At 44.6% G+C, this 25,985-nt stretch overlaps 1 protein-coding gene and 1 long non-coding RNA gene across 4 annotated transcripts in view; one reads left to right on the top strand and one right to left on the bottom strand.

Moving 5' to 3' along the window:
• Positions 1–332: 332 nt before the first annotated feature.
• On the top strand, positions 333–1,333 carry LOC119124897. Its single transcript, XR_005098355.1, has 2 exons — positions 333–959; positions 1,254–1,333. It is a non-coding gene; the product is annotated as an uncharacterized LOC119124897 (long non-coding RNA).
• A 12,289-nt stretch (positions 1,334–13,622) lies between these two features.
• The window catches only part of tmem176 (transmembrane protein 176), a 99,959-nt gene continuing 87,596 nt past the window's right edge, over positions 13,623–25,985 (bottom strand). For all 3 annotated transcript variants that reach the window (XM_037255107.1, XM_037255100.1, XM_037255114.1), the window contains one exon: positions 13,623–13,912. In XM_037255107.1, coding sequence (XP_037111002.1) covers positions 13,868–13,912 — 45 coding nt within the window. In that variant the 3' untranslated portion in view covers positions 13,623–13,867. The remainder of the gene's footprint in view (positions 13,913–25,985) is intronic.

Here is a 25,985-nt window from a genome sequence, read left to right on the forward strand (position 1 = left end):
CTTGCTCGCCTGAGTTTCCGCAGGAAGTGCAGGCGGCGCTGAGCTTTCTTTGCCAGTGATGCGGTGTTGGCGGACCAGGAGAGGTCCTCACTGATGTGCACCCCCAGGAATCTGGTGCTGCCCACTCTCTCCACCACAGCACCGTCGATGATCGTGAGCAGCAGCGGAGCCCCATTTCAACCCCTTACACTGAGTGCCAAGCAGGGAAGAAATGGGTACCATTTTTAGAGTCTCTGGTATGACCCAGCCGGGGTTTGAACCCACAACCTTCCAATCTCAGGGCGGACACTCTACCACTAGGCCACTGAGCTTCTCTTTGAGTGTAGCCCCTTTCAGGGTGGGCTGACACTATGATCGGCAATCCATCTTCTCCTGGTTGCTCGGCAAAAAATCTTCTATCCTTTTCGATGGCTTCTTTCATCCGCGTCGAGAGGCATTCCGCCTCGATCGACGGGTTAGATCCCACTATGTACTCAGTCCATTTCTGAGGCCACTTTTCCAAGCCTCCTCCATACAGTATTACACATACTGGTTCTTCATGTCGTCCCAGAGGGTCTGGATTAGACCCCTCTTGTCTGGTTCCTTCCGTAGGATGACCAAGTTCGGGGTCCGTTCTTCTTACACCGCTAGCCGTCTCTTTAATGAATAGCAGTATTTCCAGTTGTAGGGTCGAGCTGTCTCTTTTCGAAGCCTTTCCGTGCGCACTCGGAATAGGGACGATACAGCTTTTAGTTACTCAGCGGCGCCCTTTGCGTCGCCTCTACTCAGAACACCAATGTGAGAACTCCTGCCTCGCTAATTGATGCTCTCAACGGCGGGATGCACTCTTTTTTTTTTTCTGATTATCCCACCAGGTTATTCTACTGACAGGATATTCTAACAAGGGTATATTCAACAGCAAATTGCAATTCAAACGTTATTGTAGCGAACAGGAACTGACGGCTAATCATCAGCCCCAAGTTAAAGTTAAAGTTAAAGTCCCAATGATCGTCACACACACACCTGGGTGTGGTGAAATTTGTCCTCTGCATTTAACCCAGGATTTTAATCCATCCCCTGGGGGAGAGGGGAGCAGTGAGCAGCAGCGGTGCCGCGCTCGGGAATCAGTTGGTGATCTAACCCCCCAATTCCAACCCTTAATGCTGAGTGCCAAGCAGGGAGGCAATGGGTCCCATTTTTATAGTCTTTGGTATGACCCGGCCGGGGTTTGAACCCACAACCTTCCAGTCTCAGGGCGGACACTCTACCACTAGGCCACTGAGCCTTCCAATTCTTGGGAACCTGTAAATCACAGAGGGTCGCCAACAGTTAAGAGTCATGAACCACACAAGCCGTAAAAGAATCGTATTGACAGATCGTCGTTCTCCTGGAGTGTAAGTACACTTACTACCCTCATTGAGCTTCAACTGTTGTCCTCAACGAGAAAAAAAACCCGAGAAGATTATGAGAAAAAATAAATAAATTGTGTCCACTTGTGAGTTCAGCGACTACAAAAATCCTGTAATCTCCTGAGGTGTCCGGGTACAAGAAAGTTGTAATCCACTGATGTGTCCAGAAACAAAAAATGTTGTAATCCACAAAATTAATTCGGCAACAAAAATTTGCAATCCACAATGTGTCCGGAAACAAGAAAGTTGTAATCCACTTGATGCGTCCAGAAATAAAAAAAATTGTAATCCACAAAATGAATTCGGCAACAAAAATTTGCAATCTACAATGTGTCTGGAAACAAGAAAGTTGTAATCCACTTGATGCGTCCAGAAACAAAAAAAATTGTAATCCACAAAATGAATTCGGCAACAAAAATTTGCAATCCACAATGTGTCCGGAAACAAGAAAGTTGTAATCCAATTGATGCGTCGAGAAACAAAAAATTTTGTAATCCACAAAATGAATTCGGCAAAAAAATTTGCAATCCACAATGTGTCCGGAAACAAGAAAGTTGTAATCCACTTGATGCGTCCAGAAACAAAAAAATTTGTAATCCACAAAATGAATTCGGCAACAAAAATTTGCAATCCACAATGTGTCTGGAAACAAGAAAGTTGTAATCCACTTGATGCGTCCAGAAACAAAAAAATTTGTAATCCACAAAATGAATTCGGCAACAAAAATTTGCAATCCACAATGTGTCCGGAAACAAGAAAGTTGTAATCCACTTGATGTGTCCAGAAACAAAAAAAATTGTAATCCACAAAATGAATTTGGCAACAAAAATTTGCAATCCACAATGTGTCCGGAAACAAGAAAGTTGTCATCCACTTGATGCGTCCAGAAACAAAAAATTTTGTAATCCACAAAATGAATTTAACTTTTTCACTCAGTCATTTGTGAGGAGGAAAAGGGTATATATATATAAAAAAAAAAAAACAGCGAGGAAAAGGAAAAAGAAGAAGAGAGAAAACTTTTTACTTTTCAAAATAAAGACTAAACTCTTCGTTCGGTCTCCAAGTTGTCCGCCTCCTCCTTGGCTTTGGTTTTGGCATGAAATCTAAAACATTTGTTGGTCCTTCGTCGACCGGTTCGTTTTCTCTATCTATACCCAAAATTCGTGCCCATGTACCGGCCCCTCTAGCTTTCGCAAGTTCTGCCGAATACTCTGCGTACAACATTAACGTTACTTTTAGTACTCCATACAAGTACAAATTGAGAATATATATATAGTATGTTATAATGTTACGTGTGGTGTCCCACAGGGATCGGTACTCGGACCAATTCTATTTAATATTTATATGATTCCGCTTGGGGACATAATACGTAAATATAATATTAGTTTTCAATGCTACGCGGATGACACCCAATTATATATGCCGTTATGACAGATCCGCGGGATTGTTGTAATCTTGAGGCGTGCCTTGCGGAGATCAAGCAATGGATGTCTCTCAACTTCCTTCGTCTTAACCCAGATAAAACTGAGATGTTGATAATTGGTCCAACTCGTTATCAGCACTTGTTTAAGGAAACCACCATAACTATAGATAACCGTACTATCACTCAGAGCGATACTGTAACTAATCTCGGGGTAATATTTGACCAAACGCTCTCCTTTCAAAAGCACATTAAGAATATAACCAGAATTGCGTTTTTTCACCTTCGTAATATTGCAAAGATTCGTCCGATCCTCTCGACCGGTGATGCGGAAACTATTATACATGCGTTCGTCACGTCGCGCCTGGACTACTGTAATTTATTATTCTCTGGTCTTCCTAAGTCCCGCATCAAAAGTCTACAGTTAGTACAAAATGCTGCTGCAAGGCTGCTCTCACGGACAAGAAGATTTGATCACATTACCCCAATATTAGCCAACTTACACTGGCTCCCGGTCCATTTAAGATGTGACTTCAAGGTTCTTCTATTAACCTATAAATAGACCTATAGGCTTAGCGCCTTCATATCTCGTCGACCTACTACTACTACTAAGCCTTTTCATTCCTTTCGGAACATAGGCCATCGATGAAGAGTTTCCACCCTCGTCTGTCTTGTGCCATTTTCTCCAGCTGTTTCCATGTCAGTCCCATCTTCTTGACGTCCAGCTCTGTGCTCCTTCTCCAGTTGTTTTTGGGTCTCCCTCTGCTTCTTTTGCCTTGTGGGTTCCATGTTAACGCCTGTTTGGTTATAGCCATGTTGTTTTTCCTCAGGGTATGTCCTATCCAGCTCCACTTCCTCCTCAAAACCTGTATCTCTATTGTTTCTTGTTTGGTGCGGTCCCATAGGCTGGTGTTGCTGATGCGGTTGGGCCAGAAGATCCTGAGGATGCGTCTTAGGCAATGATTTGTGAAGGTTTGCAGTTTAGCGGTGATGTGTTTTGTGGTCCTCCATGTTTCTGATCCATATAGCAGCACTGTTTTGACGTTGGAGTTGAAGATTTTGAGTTTAGTATTGAGTGAAATGGTTTTGGTTTTCCAGATCTTATCTAATATGTTGAATGCTGTTCTTGCTTTCCCTATTCTTGATTTCACATCTTCCTCCGTTCCACCGTCCACTGCAATTACACTTCCTAGGTATGTGAATTTGTGTACCTCTTCCAGTGGGCAGCCCCTGAGGTTGATGGGGTTTGTGTTTTTGCTGTTTACTCGCATTACTTTGGTTTTTGCTCCGTTTATTTTTAGTCCCAGTCCTGATGCTGTTTTTTCAAGTACCGTAATTTTCGGACTATAAGTCGCACCGGAGTATAAGTCGCACCAGCCATAAAATGCCCAAAAAAGTGAAAAAAAACATATATAAGTCGCTCCGGAGTATAAGTCGCATTTTGGGGGGCAATTTATTCGACAAAATCCAACACCAAGAACAGTCATGAACGAGCAACAACAGGCTAAACGATAGGTATGCTAACGTGACATAAACACAAACTAAGAGCTGAGAACGGCCCTGACGTAAAATTCAGAGTTATTCAAAAAACTATTACATAAATAACACGTTAATAAAACCATCTGCGTCACTCCAATTCATTAAATCCATCAATCGTCCTTTGTCAACAATGCGTGCGCGCCGCTGACGGCTCTTGCACTTAAAAATATTCCACAGGCCCATATAACGATATATAAATTATATATCAAATAACTATTATATAAGCAATAATGTTATCAAACCATCTGTGCACTCTAAATCATTAAATCCATCGATCAAATTCCTCGTCCTTTGTCAACATCGCCGCGCGTGCGCCCTGACGTCAGCCTCGTCGTTATTCCACAGATCTACTATATAACTATATTGTAGCGTTAACAAAGTTCAAGGAAAGACGTGGGTTTGGTAAACGGCTCTTTATTTAACAAAACAAACTTACAGGCGTGTGGCGGCGTGGACTTCCAGCCACGGAAGTGAAACAGAGCTCCATAGAATAAGACCGGGCGTGCGTAAAAGCCATGACCGAGGCCCATCCACCGTCCTCGGACAGCCACCCGGCTGAGCGCCGGCCCTCGACTTCCATCCACGGAGCTGAAAGACAGCTCGGTAGAGTAGGACCGGGCGTGCGTAAAAGCATTGTCCGAGCCCCATCCACCGTCCCTGGACAGCCACCCGGCCGACCAAAAACACATATAAGTCGCTCCTGAGTATAAGTCGCCCCCCCACCCAAACTATGAAAAAAACCGCGACTTATAGTCCGAAAATTACGGTAGTTGAGTTTTCTCCTGTATCTGTTGGTGGCTGTGTGAGAGTAGAGCAATATCGTCAGCAAAGTCCAGGTCTTCTAGTTGTTCTGTCAAAGTCCATTGGATGCCTGTCTTTTTATTGTGGGTAGTTTGTTTCATGATCCAGTCAATGCATAGGAGGAATAGAAAGGGGGAGAGTAGACATCCCTGTTTCACCCCAGTGAGCACGGTAAATTATTTCTGTGTTGGTCCCTGGTGCAGCACTTGACACTGCATATCCTGATATAAGCTTTTGATGATGTTGATGAACTTATGGGGTATTCCGTAATGTGCCATTAAACTCCATAATAGCTTCCGGTCTACGCTGTCAAAGGCCTTTTCGAAGTCTATGAAATTTACGTAAGCCGGGGTGTTCCATTCTTTCGATTGTTCCATAATGATCCTAAGGGTAGCAATTTGGTCGATACATGATCTTCCATTTCTGAAACCAGCTTGATTTTCTCTGAGCTCCTCATCAACCCCTTTCCGTAGTCTTTCTAAGATGATGCGGCTTAGCACTTTGCCTGGTGCTGATAGCATCATGATGCCTCTGTAGTTGTTGCAGTTTGTAAGGTCTCCTTTTTTGGGGATGACAGCAATAAGCCCATCTTTCCAGTCTGCTGGTATGTTTTCTCCCTCCTCCCATATTTTCCTGATGAGTGTGTGGAGCATAGTGGTTGTAGTTTCAACATCAACCTGTAGGGCCTCTGCTGGGATATCATCTGGCCCTGCGGCTTTGCCACGTCGGAGCATCATGATAGCCCTCTTTACCTCAGATCTTGTTGGGGGGGCGCAATTGATTTTGAGTTGGTGTGCTGCTGGTGGGATCTCTATTTCTTGGTCGGGCGGTGGTTTATTCAACAGCTCGCTGAAATGCTCTGTCCACCTTTGTTGTTGTTCCTCCTTGGTGTTGAGGAGACGACCCTCTTTATTCCGGATTTGTGTGTTGTTCCGTCTGAACTTCCCCGCTAGTTTCCTGGTGGTCATGTAGAGTTCCTTGAGATTGTTTTGTGCTGCTGCTTCCTGTGCTTCTTTAGCCAGTGCCTCAATGAAATTTTTCTTGTCCCGTTTGGCACTTTTCCTTACTTCCTTGTTTGCTTCCCCGTAGTCCTTGTGGGCTGCGGCCTTTCTCGCTCGTGTCTTGCATTTGTTTAGTGCAGTGGTTCCCAAACTTTTGCAGGCTGGCGCCCCCTTTGGCTCCCCAGTGAATTCCTAGCGCCCCCCCCCCCCCCAAGGCATTTATATAAATAAATAATACATTTATAAAAATAAATAAATAATACATTAATAATATCATTACCAATACGTTGAATTAGTGGGAGCACTGAGTTTGTTTCTCAGAAACGAGCCGGTCCCATCTAGACGTAATCGGAGACAATGACACCCGAAGTGATTTAAGGTTTGTCTTTTATTGCAGGATGCTTGGTCTCCATGTGTTGAAGCAGTTTTGAATGCTTCACTGCCTGGTTAGTTAGCCTGTCGCCACATATTAGCTTTGCGGGCTCGACTGGGGAAACATGTCACGTGACCGGGACGAGTGTCTTGACCTGAATTAATTGATCGTCGATAAAAAAAAAAATTCTGTGCGGCTTGGCGGCCCGGTACCAAGTGACCCACCGACCGGTACCGGTCCGCGGCCCGGTGGTTGGGGACCACTGCCCTAACCAGCTCAACACAACACAACACGGCGCGTTCTGGCGAGTCCCCAATTTCATGTTGACTTGAACTGAAGATGATGTTGACCGCCAGAATGCGGTTTTTATTATAAGATAAAATTCTGAACATTACAAGCTTGAAATTACAAACCTGAGCTTTTACTTTTGTAGTCTATGCTGTCGGATCTGACTGGGCCAGAGCGGCGTGTTGTGTACAAATCGACTGCCGCCCCCCTACCGCCCCCCTACCGCCCCTTTCTTCCTCACCGCCCCCCCAGATCTTTCCACCGCCCCCAGGGGGGCGGTACCGCCCACTTTGGGAACCACTGGTTTAGTGTGTCCTTTTTGGCCCTCCTTTCTTCTATTTTTTTCCAGGTTTCTGTTGACAGCCAAGGTTTATGGTTTGTTGTCTTTTTCCCTAAAACTTCCAGACAGGTCTCCTTCCATACACTTTTCAGGCTGTTCCAGTACTCCTTCACTGGTTGTTCTTGCAGGGCTTGAAACCTGTTCTGAAGGGTGATTTTATACAGCTCGGTTGTTCCAATGTCCTGGAAGAGCTGGATGTTGTACTTTGTTCTGCTCCCAGCAAGGGTATTGCGGCGCTTTAGCTTGAGTTGGAGTTTTGCAGCCAGTAGGTGGTGGTCTGATCCAGCATCTGCCCCCCTCTTTACTCTCACATCCAGGAGAGACCGTCTGAACTTCCGGTTGATGCATATGTGGTCAATCTGATTTTCGGTAGTGTGGTCTGGAGATATCCAGGTGGCTTTATGAATGTGTTTATGGGGGAATATGGTGCCTCCTATGACCAGGTTGGTGTCAGCACATATGTCTGCAAATCTTTCCCCATTTTCGTTCATGGTGCCAAGTCCATGTCTTCCCATGGCCAGTTCGTATCCATTGTTGTTGTTTCCCACCTTGGCATTCATGTCGCCCATGAGTAAGGTTAGGTGTTTTTCCTTCCTGGACTGGAGTAGATGTTGTAGTTGGTTATAGAAATTATCCTTCATTTCCTCTTCTGCATTGTTGGTAGGTGCATAGCACTGTATGATTTGAAGGTTGATTCTTTTATGGGTGGTTTGGAATCTTGCAGTGATAATTCTTGAGCTGATGGGCTCCCAACTGATGAGGGCCTGTTGTGCTTCCTTGGAGAGCATGAGTGCCACCCCTTCTGTGTGTGGTGCTGCTTCCTCTGCGTGTCCAGAGTAGAGAACGCACTCACCACTGGCTAGTTTGACTTCACCTGTCTGGGTCCATCTGGTTTCGCACAGGCCAAGAATGGAAACCTTGTATCTTCTCATCTCTCCAGCAATGACTGTTGTTTTCCCAGCTGCGAACATGGTCCTGATGTTCCAGGTTGCTATGTTGGTCGGTTTCCTAGGGGATAGCAGATTCCACCGCACCCTCTCCAATTGGTTTTCAGCATGCGCCTTCATTTCCTCCTCAGCTTGTATGCTTGAAGAGTCTACATCTCCTAGGTTGTGGGGTTTCTTTTTCTTCATCAATGTTTCTGTAATCGTTTTTAAATCCACTAAATCTCGTCGACCTAGTTGTTCCTTATGTTCTGTCTCGTAACCTTCGTTCGCAAAACGCTACTCTTTTAGCGACACCGAGGGCCAAGAAAATGTCTGCAGGGTCTAGAGCATTTTCTATTCGGGCTCCAGAGCTTTGGAATGCCCTACCAATGGATATTAGAACTGCTACCTCAGTAGAAACATTTAAGACACGTTTAAAGACACATTTCTATGATATGGCCTTTAACTAACCTGTAGTGGCCGATTCGGCCGGAGTTTGTTTTCTCTCCCCCCCCTCCCCGGCCGGGGAGGTGGTTAGGTGGCACCCAAGCTGATAGCGGCTATCTGAATTCTCGTGGGCCAATTCAGGATGGGGGAACTGCAGCTCAACCTCCTCGAAGACACTGCCAGGATAATAGAGGGCTCCTCCGGCAGCCCTTCTCTCTGACTTGGACATCCACTTTTTTTTCATTGATTTTCATATTATGTATTATTTGTGCCCTCTCTGCATCCATTTCAACCTGGTGATCCTGAAAGGGGGATCCTTCCATCTGTGGTCCCTTCTCAAGGTTTCTCATTTTCCCCTGGCAGGGGTTTTTGAGTTTTTCCGTGCCCTTTTGGGAGCTTAAGATCAGGGGATGCTTTGAGAATAATTGTCAATTTTTGTCTATGTGAAGCCCTTTGAGACTGCTTGTGATTTAGGGCTATACAAATAAACTTGACTTGACTTGACTTAGAAGGAGATCATCCTCACTCATACTTAAAGCAACGTGCTGAGGGGTAACGGTCACCGTTTACTATGACACAAAACAGTTCTAATACTCCCGTGCTATTAAAGGTTCTTTTCTAGGAAACTCTATTCCTTAAAGAGACTGTTTTTATGTCACTCAAGGCCGTTCTGACATTTATTTGTATCACAGTTCCTGGGAAGAAGAAACTGAAAAAACTCCACACAGGTTCGTTTTGGAGCTGCGAGTAAACATTTATTAGTACGTAAATTCAAGATTCAAGAGTTTTTTATTCGCCATGTTTGAGCGTGCCAAACAAGGAATTTGACTTCGGTAAATCACACCCTCTGTTCAACATTTAGGTGACTAACAACACTCAGGACATGTGAAAAATGGCAAATATTCTCAAACATCCCCTGATCTTAAACTCCCAAAAAGGCAAGGAAAAACTCAAAACTCCAGCTAGGGGAAATGAGAAACCTTGAGAAGAGACCACAGATGGGAAGGTCCCTTATCCAGGATGACCAGGCTGCAATGGATGCAGAGAGGACACATAGTACAAACAGTGTAGACAAATTCAAAAAAGGTGTGGAGAGCAGGATGTTATTGCACAGTAATGACTCTGAGACTCTAAGAGTGGTGTGAGTTCATCAGAGCAACAGCCTGGGGGAAGAAGCTGTCTCTGTGTCTGCTGGTTTTGGCGTACCGAGCTCTATAACGCCGTCCGGAGGGGAGTAGTTCAAACAGACTGCAACCTGGGTGAGAAGGGTCTGTAGAGATGTTCCTTGCACGTTTCCTGGTCCTGGACAGGTACAAGTCTTGGATAGATGGGAGATTGATTCCAATTATCTTTTCTGCAGTCCTGATTGTCCGTTGCAGTCTGTGCTTGTTTGGAGGCCGATCCAAACCATACAGTGATGGAGGTGCAGAGGACAGACTGGATGATGGCAGTGTAGAAGGTCTTCAGAAGCTCTCGCGGCAGGTTGAACTTCTTGAGCTGTCTCTGTAGTACAGCCTCTGCTGGGCCTTCTTCCGGACAGAGTCTATGTGGCTGGTCCATTTCAGGTCCCGAGAGATTGTGGTTCCCAGGAACTTGAAGGTGTCTGTGGAGAGAATAGTATTACTGCGGATAGTGAGGGGTAAAAGTGGTGAAGGGTCACGCCTGAAGTCCACTGTCATCTCCACGGTCTTGAGCGGGTTCAGCTCCAGGTGGTTTTGGCTGCACCAGTGGACCAGCCGCTCCACCTCCTGTCTGTACGCAGTCTCATCACCGTCCTGGATCAGTCCGATGAGAGTGGTGTCGTCTGCATACTTCAGGAGCTTCACAGGAGAGTCACCTGAGGAGAAATCGTTGGTGTAGAGAGAGAAGAGCAGTGGGGAGAGGACGCACCCCTGAGGGGCTCCAGTATTGGTGGTCCGGGTGTCAGATGTGATGCCTCCCAGCCTCACACGCTGTCTCCTGTTGGTCAGGAAGCTGGTGATCCACTGACAGGTGGAGGCAGGCACCGCAAGCTGGATGAGATTCTGTTGGAGGATGTCAGGAGCGATGGTGTTGAACGCCGAGCTGAAGTCCACGAACAGGATCCCGGTGTACGTTCCTGGGGTGTCCAGGTGGTGCAGGATGTAGTGCAGTCCCATGTTGACCGCATCATCCACTGACCTGTTTGCCCGGTAGGCAATCTTAACTCACAACCCCCCTCAACTCGTTGGGCGCCAAAATGTCAAACGCGCACTTTTTATCAAAGTGCCACCGGCTCCCCGGTAACGGGTTCGATAGGCCGGGGTGAAGGGACTCGTCCGTATCTAACCACCCGAGTTAAATTAATTCTATCAGAATCAATCTAATTTCTTTATGACGCCAATCCCTCTCAAGTCATCCGACGCGCGAGCCGAGTAACTCAATTCGAGGCGAGTCGTCGAAATGACCGCGCCATAATGATGGCTCCCTTCGGTTGTTTGATGCTTGTGTTATGTTACGGATATTTTTAGATGTCTTTGTTAAGACCTCAGGGATTCGTTGTTCTAGCGCATCCTTGCACTAGTATTGCCGAAGTAACTATTTATATGGATCTGCTCTACTTTGTTGCTGAAGTAGCGAGCCTACTTATCTTTATTCGAAGAAGAATCGAATTAGTGGAAGTATGACAATAATAGTATTTGAGCAGGAATATATTGCATTAAATCATTACTCTAACGCTATATATAAACACTTAACCGTTGGAATGCTTCAACCAACTCGATTGTTTAAAAGGAATAATATTTCTCTTAAAACGAATCAAAATGATTTACACGAATTATAATTATCCTGCAATTAATTTTGAAGGCAATTTAATCCCTCAAAATTGTCCAATTTAGCTTTTGACGCGGCCCGACAGAAATAGGAACGGGCCTGCGCCCGACGGACAATTACTAATTTTAACTCTACCACTAATCCAAATAATCTAATTTAAACACCTTCGTTATTTTACTCAAGTGAAGCAATTATTTGAACGAATTAGATATTTAACGAGATGCACTCATCCCTCAAATAATTATGAAGGCAAAATTGTCCAATTTAGCTTTTGACGCGGCCCAACAAAAATAGGAACGGGCCCGCGTCCAACGGACAATTAAAATACTTCTAACTCTACACCAATCCAAATATTCTAATTTACACACCTTCGTTATTTTTATTTATTACGGTACGATTACATACCATAATAATCACCTGTCAATGAATCGAATTGTCAACAATACCACAAACAATCGATTGTATATATCATACAAATTAGCGCACAACGAATTAAATTAAAGGAGTATATAAAACACATTTATTGAAAAAGCATGAAATAGAATTACAAATCTTAATTCCTCCAGAAACTGAACAATCCCACTCACTGATACCCGTGTAAATAAAATCATTCAATCTCGGAGTACTTTGATTGTAAAACATAGATCAGAAAAGAAGGAAAAGGTAGCTACCATTTGGGTGTTATTTTTTGGTGGAAATAAAGTCGAGTGATCAGTTCGATCTTATTTCTAAAATTCCAATTTGGGAACTAGGTTGGCCTCGAGAGGACCGACTACCCGATGACTGTCCCCCCCTCGCGTAAATACAGAAAAAGTCATTCCCCTCACCTAGTTCCTCATGCAATGTTGTCCAGTCCAATTCTTTTGAGTAAATCCAAGTTAATCCAGGCAAGCGATCTTGCGTTTTACACAAAGATCCCGGAAGCTTAGAAAAAGTCTTGGAACTCGTACGGGCTTTTTCATGTATGAACGCTTTTTGGGAGAGAGAGCCCCGTAGCTGCCTGTGGCGGTCTTTTTATAGACTTCTCTGCACCCCCCCTTTCGCTGGCACCTATACTCCTCATAGGATAAGACTGCCCAGTTTCCCACGCTTATACACCTGGTGCCTTCTGGCAGCTGTTTCCGCCCTTCATCTGTCCCACGCACTATCTTCCACCAAAAGTACGGCCCCCTCACATCCTCTTTTCTTCACTTCTCTTTTTTTATAAAAATAACACTTCAAAGTTACATTTCAATCAACCATAAAATCAAAAATCCAAACCTTTGAATCAATCTTTTAAACATCGTTTAACACACCACCATTTTCATAGTGGTGGGCACCTTGGTCTAATTGAGTGATAATATTGCTTTAAGCTGTTACAGAGTATATTTTAGCCAAGCAAAGAAATTAAGATCAAAAATAAAAACAACATTTGTATCAATCTTTCAAACATTTTTTAACACACCACCATTTTCATAGTGGTGGGCACCTTGGTCTAATTGAGTGATATTACTTTAAGCTGTTACAGAGTATATTTTAGCCAAGCAAAGAAATTAAGATCAAAAAATAAAAACCACATTTGTGCTTCCGTGCGTGACCCAAAACCGACCCCGTGTTATTCTGTTTATTTCTATTTTTGCTAGTTCAGCTTGTCTTGCCCATCTTTGGTCTCATGTAACGGTTTGGCACCATCTCTTGGAAATATTTGGAATTTCAGCCATGCCAATTTATTCAATAATTCTCAATTCAAATTTTGCACCATCTGCTGCTAAAATTAGGAATTTCAGCCCTGCCAATTTATTCCTGGGAGCAATCCATACTCACTTTTTGCACCATCTGTTCCCCCCATACCCCATGTTACATGACAGACTGAAGACTCTTCATCGTATTGTCTGATTGTCTTATGCATCTGTGCAGGTCAAACACACACACAAGCACAGAATTTTAATAAAGTAATAAAAATAATAAAGTTACTAGAATTTATCACAATATACATACTGAACACATTTTAATTTGATTTTTTTTGTGCTAGACGCGGTGCACAGGGAAAGTCTACCATATTAGCTAATACTAGTGTATTTACAGCCAAATTTACCGCACATTCCACGATAAACATGTAAAAAACAACATGCTTATGTCGACCTACTGACATGTGTAGGAACACATTTGAAGCACTGAATTATGTTTATGCAATGTTGGGTTACAGCCATTAAGTTGAAGTCAGTGAGCAGCCTGTTTCTGGGGCAGCTCCACCTTCGTGGTTCTGCAGCAAGCTGTACTTGTTGAAATTCACATGCTGCATGCTCTGAAGGCCATTTCTTTACTTGTTTTTTTAAATGCTTTATTTATATATACATTGAAACAAAAAGTATCAAATTAAAGTTATTGAAATGAACAGTAATACATGTTATACAATGTAAGAACATCAATTACAAATATATACTTGTGTTATATCGCTTACTAATTGACAGATTTCTTAATTATGAAGAAAAGAAAAAAACAAAATTAGTACATTTGGATTGTGTACAATAAGTATGAACAGTGAGTCTGTAGATTCCTGATTAATCGGTACTGGTCAGGCGAGCGTTCTGGAAGTAGATGAAGCAGCTTCGGTGAAAAACTGCAAACAGATAAACAGAGGGTACTATGACCTCTCCAGCAGACAATGTTGTTTCTTATTTAATAATATGATGATAATGATTTACCATGCACTGTATTGCCTATAGCTTGTTGGCAAGCTTGGAAAACACATCATTAAGAAATTTGTGAAATCATGTGGACCTCAGAGACAATCATGGCCATGACATGTAACAACAACATCGCCTAGTAGGGACATAAGGACATTTTGTAGTTTTGGTCATATTTTGTGTGTCTTCTTTGAATCTTAACACAAACAACACACACATTAAGATTCTTCTTCACCACTCATCTAGAAAGTGAGAAAAAATATCGCATGTTATGTATCTCTCAAAAGCAAAATAAAACAGAACCTCTTGAACACTGCATGTCTAGCACATTTTTGAGCTATCACGTCTCCTCTCCGCCCCTCGACGTCTTATCTGCGTTTCCTCGTGTGTCAGTGTTAGCTGTCATGGTTTCCTTTCGTGTCTCTGTCCCGTCTCTGTGCTCTCACCCCTCCTCGCCTGTGTCTACCAGTAATCACCGTCAACTGCCACTCGTTACCTGTCTTGTATTTAAGTCCAGTTTGCGTGTCAGTCCCTGTCAGATCGTTCTGTCAGTCTGTCCTCGCTGTTAGTCTGTTAAGCCTCAGCTAGTCTGTTATCCTGTTCTGTTAAGCCTCTGTTAGTCTGTCCCCTCTGTTATTCTGTTAAGCGTCTGTTAGCCTGTTCTGTTAAGCCTCTGTTGGTCTGTCTCTGTTAGCCCATCTTGTTTGCCCGTCCTGTTAGTTCCTGTTTCTGTTAGTCCTACCATGCTCTCCTGCTTGTTTGTTGCCCTCATCCTCTCCTCCACCACCCTTTCCCTCAATAAAGCTTGGTTCAAGCTGCATTTGGTCGCCCTGCTCCATTCCGCATGTGACATGGGCGTGCCGAATGTCCATTCCCCCAGTCCAAATCCAACCAAGATCAGAGAATCTCCTTTAAAACAGGAGGCAATAAATTGGATAGCCCCTGTCATAAATGGTCTTTGTTCAGGTGGAATCATTAGGAAGTGCTCAGACTCTCCTTGCAAACACTCCTATTTGCCCAGTTCAAAAGGCCCATGAAATTGATTGGTGAATGACACAAGATTTACAAGCAGTGAATGATGCAGGACAGACGAGCACCAAATGTGCGCGATCTACACACACTCCAGACATGCAGAACGATGCTCCATTATTGAATAAACAAAAGTAGACGACAAATGGTGCAATAATGGATAAAGATACGTATCTGCCGCATCAATAACAAACCTGTTTTACCAAAATTGCTTTTTAAGGCAACAGCAATTGTGACGCGTCATGTGTCAAAAGGAGGGATGAGCTACCCTTGGTTTGGATTCTTACTAAAAAAACGTTTTTAAAGCATGTCCTATTTGTGTGAAGCATAATCCACACGGAAACCTAAAAGAAGCTCTAGTACAGTGGTGGCCAACCCGCGGCTCGCGAGCCGCATGCGGCTCTTTGGCTAGTTTCATGCAGCTCTTTTACGTTCATATCAACATTTGTGTTTATTTTTCGTGCGTATTTGCTTCGCTTGAGTTCAATATGGTATTTTGGTCAAACGCGCATGCGCGTGAGGTGAAATCCCGCAAAGGAGGAGGGACAAACAGAGCGATTGGTTTTGCTGGCTTTTTAATGAACTGCGACTGTGACTACGGGGGCCCATTAGGTCCAGAAAAGCTGACAAGACGCTTGCCAAAATGGCAAGGAAAAAATGCACAGCTAAACGAATATATGACGATGAACACAGGACGTTTTTAACAGAGTTAAAGTTGTTTTTTGTTGAACGCTATGGCAAGCCATTCTGCCTGATATGTCGGACGTCATTGGCGCATTTAAAAGCTTCAAATGGTCAGCGCCACTTCAGCTCACTTCATGCCAATATCGATAAGGACTTTGCAAAAGGGACTGAATTTCGCAAGCACAAGTTTGGAGACTTTGAAAAGTCAGGCAGAAAAATAGGTACAGTATTTCAAAAAAATTACGAAGCACTCAGAGACTGTCACACTTGCATTGTTTCAACTGGCTTGGAACATTGCACGGGCTAAAAAGCCATACAATGAAGTGGAGTTCGTTAAAATATGCCTCAGTGACGTTATTGAAATCTTGTCTCCTGAAAACGACGAACTCAAACGAATGGTCTGTCCCGCCACACATAGTAAGTGAAAAAACGTATTATGTTTTTGTTTGTGGAATTTGTTGAACTGAGAGTTTGTCTGTGTGAGACAATGCACACAATGTTCATTGTTGAAAATGTGGTCTTTGGTCTGTGGTTTTAGTACTGTAGGAGTCAATTCGTCATTATCATGTTGGTGCGTGACATACTAATGTCACACAATAAATTTGGCTGAGCAGAGGGGTGTGTGTGTGTGTGTGTGTGTGTGTGTGTGTGTGTGTGTGTGTGTGTGTGTGTGTGTGTGTGCGCGTGTGCGCGTGTGTGTGTGTGGGGGGGTGTTCATGTGTGCTCATGTGTATGATGTGGCTCTTTGCGATGACACAGTAAAAAATGTGGCTCTTAGTCTCTGACTGGTTGGCCACCCCTGCTCTAGTATATATGAGAATCACTCCCACTTCAGAAGGGTTAACACCTTTGGAAAACAAACTGAAAGATGCGTCAAATGCAAATTTACTGCCGCTTGATCTTTCGTCCCGACAGGTCAACAACCCCATTAAGCCAGGAGACTGGGATGACATAAAGGTCGTCAAAAGGAAAAACTGGGCAAGCTGAGGGACCATTCCAAGTCTTGTTGACTACCCCCACTTTTCAAGATTCAAAAAGATTTTTATTCGCCATGTTTGAGCGTGCCAAACAATGAATTTGACTTCGGTACATCACAGCCTCTGTTCAACATTTAGGTGACTAACAACACTGCACTGAACGTTGCTGGAAGGCCCAGCTGGATTCACCTCAGCCACTGCAAGTTACAGACAGTGCTGGACCCCTATTTTCGGAGTGGTGGCGAAGTTCTGACTACAAAGGGGCTCCATCGTTTAGGGTGGTGCGTCTCAATGTTAGTGAAGAATTCAGCAATCCCCACTCTGACAGGCAATGGGATGTACCGGTGTCTCTGCCAACCTAGTAGCAAGGGGGACGCCACATGCCAGGTGGATCCTCTGCTGCGTTGTGGTTGTAGCGTGCTATGGTCTATTGACTCATCTGAATAGACCCATTGACAAAGTCAACCGAAGGAGAAGATGGTCACATGAAGAAAACCATGAGGACTGGTCATGGGACACCAGAAAACCCATACGAAACCAACACTTGGTACCAGTGCGTGAAGTTCACTGCGAGATCCTACACAGGTGGGGTGCTATGTGTGTTCCAAACTCCCCCCTTCCTCCACGCAAGTTCACCTGGAGGCCAAAGTGATGGACATTAGTGAAGCGAAATGTATGGGCTCTATGGGAGGAGTTGGATGCTAACACCGTGCTGTCACAGTCAGTGACGCTACCCCTACCGCCCTGGACTCAGAAATAAACCTGTGATCGAACTCTTTTGGATTAATCTCAATGTGACTGTTGAAGGACGAAAGATGCCACAAGTGGCCTATACAAAAAGGCCACCTGGAATGAACTACACATGTTACATCCAAGGAAATGACACCCACAAATGCATTGACAAAGTCGTTCATGCGCTATTTCCTTGGATTGGAGTTGGAAAACAATCACTCTTCATAGAGACACTGAACTATTGTCTTCAATCTTTTGTGAATCTCTCGCTGATGGACAAAACAGAGAGATTCAGGCTATTGGACTAATGGTCTTGCAAAACAGGATGGTTCTGGACTTGATGACTGCAGCTGCACTTTATACTTATCTTATTTCATATTTTTATATAGAATGTCACTTTTTATTCAGCCGCAATATCACTACATTGTTGGAAGCCGTATGCAACGTAATTTCGTTTTGTGTGCACCCAGTGTTTACAAAATGACAATAAAGTTTGTCTAAGTCTAAGTCTACGATGATATCCTCCGGTGTGTTTTGAGAGCGGTGAAATTCCGCTGTGACACTCAACTCGCAGCAAACCCCTATCCTGAGGAGATCCTGCCGGTTGTAGGTGGTGTATGATCGACAAACAGTGAGTACAAACACTAACAAAAAACATACAATGCGTAGATCGGGAGAACATTGAGCCGCTGCAACTGCGTGCGCCGCCATGACAGTCAGGTCATCATTATAGTCTACATTCCAACATAATCATACGATCAAAATAATCTATCAACCCTAACATTTGCCTCCTGTTTATCATATGATTGTCACCCCGATCAACAAACATAAGCAAGAAAATATAATGAAGATAGAAAAACACAAAATAAAAAACACAGAAACAGTACATCATTGTATCCATCACTTGCGAGGCATTTTCGATGATCAAATCATCAAATTTCTGTAAAACATGTTCAGCTAAACAGCATTATCGCAATCTTCCTTCCGCAGCGCATTAAAGTCATCACATTCGACATGTCTGAGATGTTGTATTTGCACCTGAGCTACGGTAGAAGACAAAAACCTTGCCACAGCAGATTTCAAATATGAGATAACACAGGTCGTAAATAAGCACAACAATACCAGCACAACAAGCATAGGAGTCACACGTTTCAACAGCAGTTGCCACCAGGCGCCAGAGAATAGCCATGAAAAAAAATCCCATTGATGTGGGAGCTTGTCCTCCGACATGGCCAGCTGTAAATTCTTCAGTGAGTTCATGGCGTCGTTGATGTGAGTGTCATTATCTCCTGGAATGTATGTTGTCAAACGCGCACTTTATTAAAGTGGCACCGGCTCCCCGGTAACGGGCTCAATAAGCCGGGAGTGAAGGGACTAGTCCGTAGCTGACCACCCGCGTTAAATTAATTCTATTAGAATCAATCTAATTTCTATACGACGCCAACCCCTCCAAAGTCATCCGACGCGCGAGCCGAGTAACTCAATTCGAGGCAAGTCGTCGATATGACCGCGCCGTAATGATGGCTCCCTTCGGTTGTTTGATGCTGGTATTACTTTACGGATATTTTTTAGGTGCCTTTGTTAAGGCCTCAGGGATTCGTTTGTCTAGCGCACCCTAGCACTAGTTTTGTCGAAATAACTTTTGATATGGCCCCGCTCTACTGGGTTTGAGGAAGTAACGAGCCTACTTCCCTTTTTTCGGAAGAAAGTCCCATTTGCAGAAGTATGGCAATGATAGTGTTTGAGAATGAATTTAATGCATTAAATCACTAATTCTAACATGATATACATAAACACTTAACCGTGGGAGTGCTTCCACAAATTCGATTGTTTCCAACAAAATAATATTTTACTTAATACGAGTTAAAATGATTTAATCGGATTATTATTATCTTGCAATTTATTTTGAAGGCAAATTAATCCCTCAAAATCATCCAAAGTAGCCTCTGACGCGGCCCGAAGAAACAGGAACGGGCTCGTGCCCGAAGGACATTTACTAATTATAGTTCTACCACTAATCCAAAAAGTCGAATTTGAAAACCTTCCTTATTTTTATTTATTATGGTATGCTTGCATACCATAATAATCTCCTATTTCTAAACCGAGTTATCAACCCAACCACAAACAATCAATTGCATACAAATTAGCGCACCACGAATTAAATGAGTATATAAAGCACATTTATTGAAGAAGCATGAAATAGAATTACATATCTCAATCCTCCAAAAACTGAACAATCCCACTCACTGATACACTTGCAAATAAAATCATTCAATCCCGGAGCACTTTTGATTGTAAAACAAAAATCAGAAAAGAGGGAAAAGGTTGCTACCAATTGGGTGTTATTTTTTGGTGGAAATAAAGTCGAGTGATCAGTTCGCTTTTATTTCTAAAATCCAATTTGGAAACTAGTTAGGCCTCGAGAGGACCGACTACCCGATGACTGTCTCCTCCTCTTGCGGACAGAGTAACATGGAGTGTGGGGGGGAACAAATGGTGCAAAAAGTGAGTATGGATTGCTCCCAGTAATAAATTGGCGGGGCTGACATTCCAAATTTTAACAGCAGATGGTGCAAGATTTGAGTGGGGAAATATTGAATGAATTGCCAAAGCTGAAATTCCAAAATTTTCCAAAAGATGGAGCCAAACCGGTGCAGGAGACCAAAGAGGAGCGGGGTCGGATTATGGGTCACACATGGAAGCACAAATATAGTTTTTATTTTTATTTTATTTTACTTGCTTGGCTAAAATATATTCTGTAACCGCTTAAAGCAATATTATCACAGAATTAGACTAAGCTGCCCACCCATATAGAAATAGGGGTGTGTTAAAAATTGTTGGAAAGGGGAAAACAAATTACCGTTTTTTTCCGTGTATAATACGCAAAATTTAACTAATTTATTGTCCTAAAATCTGGGGTGCGCATTATACATGGGTACAATTTTTTTAAATTTTTTTTTTTTTAATTAATTTTTTTTTTTTTTTTTTTTTTAAGAAAATCATGGTACTGGTACGAGTATTGATTTATGTATTGTTCTCTTCTTGTCATGTTGTGAAAGAATGTGGGTTGAATAAATACCGAAAGAACAATAGTGTGTTTGTACTGTGCTCTGGTCATTTCGTCAAAGAAGGGATAATAGTCCTCTTCTCTTCTTGACTGACAATGAATGTGATAGTTTAATACAATCAGCAAATAACAAAATGCGTATTACAGGTAATATTTAATTTCACAACACTTTGCCTTGTTCCTTTCGTCTCTGCTGTTCACTTCAAACACGCTCCATACGAACGCAATGCTCTCGTATCAGACGCTTGCTCGATCACCTGCTCGTTTGCTGTCACAATGTACCCTACACAAATCCGAAACATTTGTTGCGGCTCCGAGTCACGACGAGGGGCAAGTTTTGGTTTCCAAGGGTGTTTTTATTCCTCTTCAACGTCTCTCCCATACAGAGCCGCCTTTTTCACATGTCCGCACGTCACTTTCCTCTCTTTTCATCTGATCGCGGTGGTGCCTTTACGGGCAGTCGGAGAAATCAACGCCAACAAAAAAAATACATCCAGCCTAGTTAAGACCATACCAAAGACTATAAAAATGGGACCCATTGCCTCCCTGCGTGTGTGACGATCATTGGGACTTAAAAAAAAAAGAAAAAAAAAAAAAAGAAAAAAAAAAAAATTGGGTGCGTATTATACATGGGTACAGGCTTTTTTCCAGCATCAACATGCCATTGTTAGGGTGCGTATTATACATGGGGGCGTATTATACACGAAAAAAAACGGTAGTTTTTATTTTTATTTTATTTTTAGTTTATTTTCTTTGCTTGGCTGAAATATATTCTGTAACAGCATAAAGCAATATTATCACACAATTAGGAAAAGAGGCCCACCACCAGTGGTGTGTTAAGAAAATGTTTAAAAGATTAATTCAAGGGTTTTGATTTCTGATTTAAATGGTTGAGTAAAGTGTAACTTTGAAGTATTGGTTTTATAAAAGGAGAAGTGAAGAAAAGAGGAAGTAAGGTGCTTGCCAGGGTTTCTACAGAATTTTGGTGGAAAGAGAGTGGGGCGGAAACAGCTGCTCGAAAAACCGCAAGGTTATGAGCGTGGGAAACTGGACAGTATAGAGGCCAGCGAAAAAGGGGGGGGGCCAGAGAAGTCCATAAAAAGGTCACCTTGGACATCTACGGGGCTCTCTCCCGGACCGCGTTCATACGTGAAGAAGCCCGTATGAGTTTCAAGACTTTTTCTAAAGCCTTCAAGAGCCTTGTGTGAGACGCAAGATCGCTGGCATGGATTAACTTGGATTTACTCAAAAGAATTGGACTGGAGAACTTTGCGTGAGAAACTAGGTGAGGGGAATGACTTTTTCTGACAATCATATGATAAACAGGAGGCAAATGTTAGGGTTGATAGATTATTTTGATCGTATGATTATGTTGGAATGTAGACTATAATGATGACCTGACTGTCATGGCGGCGCACGCAGTTGCAGCGGCTCAATGTTCTCCCGATCTACGCATTGTATGTTTTTTGTTAGTGTTTGTACTCACTGTTTGTCGATCATACACCACCTACAACCGGCAGGATCTCCTCAGGATAGGGGTTTGCTGCGAGTTGAGTGTCACAGCGGAATTTCACCGCTCTCAAAACACACCGGAGGATATCATCGTAGACTTAGACTTAGACAAACTTTATTGTCATTTTGTAAACACTGGGTGCACACAAAACGAAATTACGTTGCATACGGCTTCCAACAATGTAGTGATATTGCGGCTGAATAAAAAGTGACATTCTATATAAAAATATGAAATAAGATAAGTATAAAGTGCAGCAGTGATAAAGTATGTAAACAGTGCAGGAAACAAAACAGTATTTACAAAGTGTGCAGAGGAATGCTAAGTTTGAATGTTCAACAGTCTGACGACAGCAGGGAAAAAACTATTGCAGAACCTGGTGGACCTGCAGCGGATGCTGCGAAACCTCTTCCCAGAGGGCAGCAGGGAGAACAGTCCATGGTGGGGGTGTGATGGGTCACTGATAATATTACGGGCTCGGGACACGCAGCGCTGGGATGACAAGTCCTGAATGGAGGGAAGAGGAGCCCCGATGATCCTCTCTGCTGTCCTCACCACTCTCCTCACGTTCTTCCAATCGGAGGCGCTGCAACCTCCACACCACACCGAGAGACAGCTTGTCAGAATGCTCTCTATGGTGCTTCGGTAGAACGTCCTCATGATGGGTGGGGGCAGGTGGGCTCTCCTCATCCTCCGCAGGAAGTACAAGCGCTTCTGTGCCCTCTTGACCAGTGTCGTGGTGTTCACAGTCCAGGTGAGGTCGTCTGTGATGTGGACCCCCAGGAATTTAGTGCTGCTGACCACCTCCACAGCTGAGCTGTTGATGATCAATGGAGCGTGGTGAGGCTGGTTCTTCCTGAAGTCGACGATGATCTCCTTCGTCTTCTCCACATTCAGGATCAGGCTATTGTCTCTGCACCAGCCCACCAACTGCTCCACCTCCTCTCTGTAGTCCAGGTCGTTGTTGTCACTGATGAGGCCCACCACCGTTGTGTCGTCTGCAAACTTCACGATGTGATTGGTGGTGAACCTGGGGACGCAGTCGTGTGTCATCAGGGTGAACAGCAGGGGGCTCAGGACGCAGCCCTGAGGGGAGCCTGTGCTGAGGGTGATGACATCTGAGGTGTTCTGTCCGACCCGGACTGACTGAGGTCTGTTGGTGAGGAAGTCTAGCAGCCAGTTTCGAAGGGGGGTGCTGAAGCCCAGGTGTTCCAGTTTTCCCACCAGATGCTGTGGAATGATGGTGTTAAACGCTGAGCTGAAGTCCAAGAACAGCAACCGCACGTGGGTGTTCCTCTTCTCCAGGTGAGCCAGGCTCAGGTGAAGAACGAAGGAGACGGCATCCTCAGTAGAGCGATTCTGCCGGTAGGCAAACTGGCACGGGTCGAATGTTGGGGGGAGTCTGGAGACGATGTGTTCTTTGAGCAGCCTTTCGAAGCACTTCATCATGATGGGAGTCAGTGCCACAGGTCTGTAGTCGTTCAATGAGGTGATTTGAGGTTTCTTCGGCACCGGAATGATGGAGTCAGCCTTGAAGCATACTGGCACTGTGGCTTGGCCCAGCGAGATGTTAAAAATGTCTGTGATGACACCAGCCAGCTGACCTGCACATTCCTTGAACACCCGCACAGGTATGTTGTCGGGGCCTGGGGCCTTACGTGGGTTGACTCTTCTCAGAGTCTTCAACACGTCGGCTGAGTCAAGGCAGAGTGCCTCCTCTTCCTGATGGGGAACAGATTTAACTGCAGGAGTGCTGTTTAGTGCCTCAAACCGCCCAAAGAAGTTATTTAGACCATTTAGGAAGTCAGCATCAACCTCACCCACCGGGGGGGAGCGTAAGTTGTAGTCAGTGATCGCCCGTATGCCTTGCCACATACTCCTGGTGTTATTGGCGTCGTGGAAAAAATCCTGAATTTTTCGACTGTGGCTTCGCTTCGCTAACCTGATGGCACGGTTCAAGGTGGCTCTCGCTGTCCTCAGTGCCTCCTTGTCGCCAGACTTGAAGGCTGAGTTCCGTGCTCGTAGCGTATGACGTACCTCCTCAGTCATCCAGGGTTGTTGGTTGGCTCGGGTGATGATGTTCTTAGTGGTGCTGACGTCCTCGGTGCATTTGTTGATGTAGGCTGACACAGTCATGGCGTACTCATCAATGTCGATCTGATTGTCATATGTTGCTGCTGATTTGAACATGTCCCAGTCAGAGCACTCAAAGCAGTCCTGGAGTGCCTCCATGGCCCCCTCAGACCACACCCTCACCTGCTTCACTGTGGGTTTTGCTCTGATCAGCAGGGGCCTGTACGCAGGGATTAGCATAACAGATAGGTGGTCTGAAGAGCCGAGGTGGGGGCGGGGGGCTGCTCTGAATGCATCTTTTATATTGGTGTAAACCAAGTCCAGAGTGTTCTCTCCCCGAGTTGGAAAATCCACGTGTTGGTAAAAATGAGGGAGAATAGTCTTCATGTTAGCCTGGTTGAAGTCCCCAGCAATGATGAAAACACCCTCTGTGTGCGTGGATTGCAGCTCACCGATTGTCCGATAGAGAACGCTCATGGCCTCTTTAGTATTAGCGCTAGGAGGCACATACACAGCTGTGATGCTAACAACAGTAAACTCCCTGGGCAGGTAGAAGGGTCTGCAGTTAACAGTCAAAAGCTTGATGTCCGAAGAGCAGAAGCTGGCGACAGATCTAGCATTTTTGCACCAGTTGTTGTTGATGTAGACACACAGCCCACCTCCTCGGGATTTACCGCTTAGTTCGCTGTTTCTGTCGGCGCGGAATGTAGCGAGCCCCTGCAGGCTAACGGCGTTGTCCGGTATTGATGAGTTCAGCCATGTCTCCGTCAGGATGAGAGCGCAGCAGTTTCTGACCTCCCTCTTTGAGGAGAGTTCCAGTTGTAGATGGTCCATTTTATTATCCAGTGAGCGGACGTTGGAGAGGAAGATGGATGGAAGCGGCGGTTTGTAGGGGTTAGCTTTTAGCTTAGCCGTTAGCCCACCTCGACAGCCGCGCTTCCGCCGCCGGTCACACCGCCTACGCTTACTCCTCCTCCGGCGTGTGCTGCCCGGCGAGCCCGCTGCATCGTGAGCTTCTGGGGCTAGTGCCCGAAGCACTCCGAGGTTACGTAAACAGACTAGGGTAGTTGTGGCTACGAGTCCAAAAACACTTGATGACCGTACCTCCAGCAGGCGCTGGCGATCATATACTAACCTACTGGATGGATAGACTAAACTTTGTGTTGTTTGTAGTGTCCTAGGCGGCATATTTTGTGAAAATGCTCGTCGGTCGTCAAGAGCCGTTGCAGCCGCAGCCGACTGGAGCGCCGCCATCTTCTGAGCCCCGGCTCCCCTTGTATCACCATCCCCGCTGAGAGGAAGCGAAGGCGGCGCAGAGAGAGGAGGCAAAACTGAGGCTGCAGGGCCGGCGCGCAAACCAGGCTACGGAAGCGGCCGTTCAAACCACCGCTCCCTAGCCTGTTTCTCACCAACGCCAGGTAACAAGATGGATGAACTAAGGCTACAGATCTCAGCGAACCGTACCGTGAAGGACTGCTGCATGCTGCTGATCACAGAAACCTGGCTTCATCCACTCATACCGGACTCTGCTATCGAGCTAGCAGGCTACACCACACAGCGTCATGACAGGACTGAGAACTCCGGCAAGATCAAGGGAGGGGGGCTCTGTATGTACGTCAATAACAACTGGTGTACTAATATAGTGACTGGAGACAGTCACTGCTGCCTGGACCTGGAGTATGTGACTATTAAATGCAGGCCCTTTTACCTCCCTCATGAATTTACCGTAGTCATGACGACTGTTGTCTACATACCGCCGGAGGCTAATGCTAAGCTAGCTATTGGACTATTACATGGCAGTATTAGCAGCCAGCTGAGCAGATATCCTGTTGCAGTCCACATCATAGCAGGGGACTTTAATCATGCAGACTTGAAAGCAGCACTGCCTAGATTCCACCGCCACGTTAAATGTGCCACTAGAGGAGCTAACACTC

Source organism: Syngnathus acus, chromosome 1 (assembly GCF_901709675.1).
Source record: "Syngnathus acus chromosome 1, fSynAcu1.2, whole genome shotgun sequence".
NCBI classification, from domain to species: domain Eukaryota; kingdom Metazoa; phylum Chordata; class Actinopteri; order Syngnathiformes; family Syngnathidae; genus Syngnathus; species Syngnathus acus.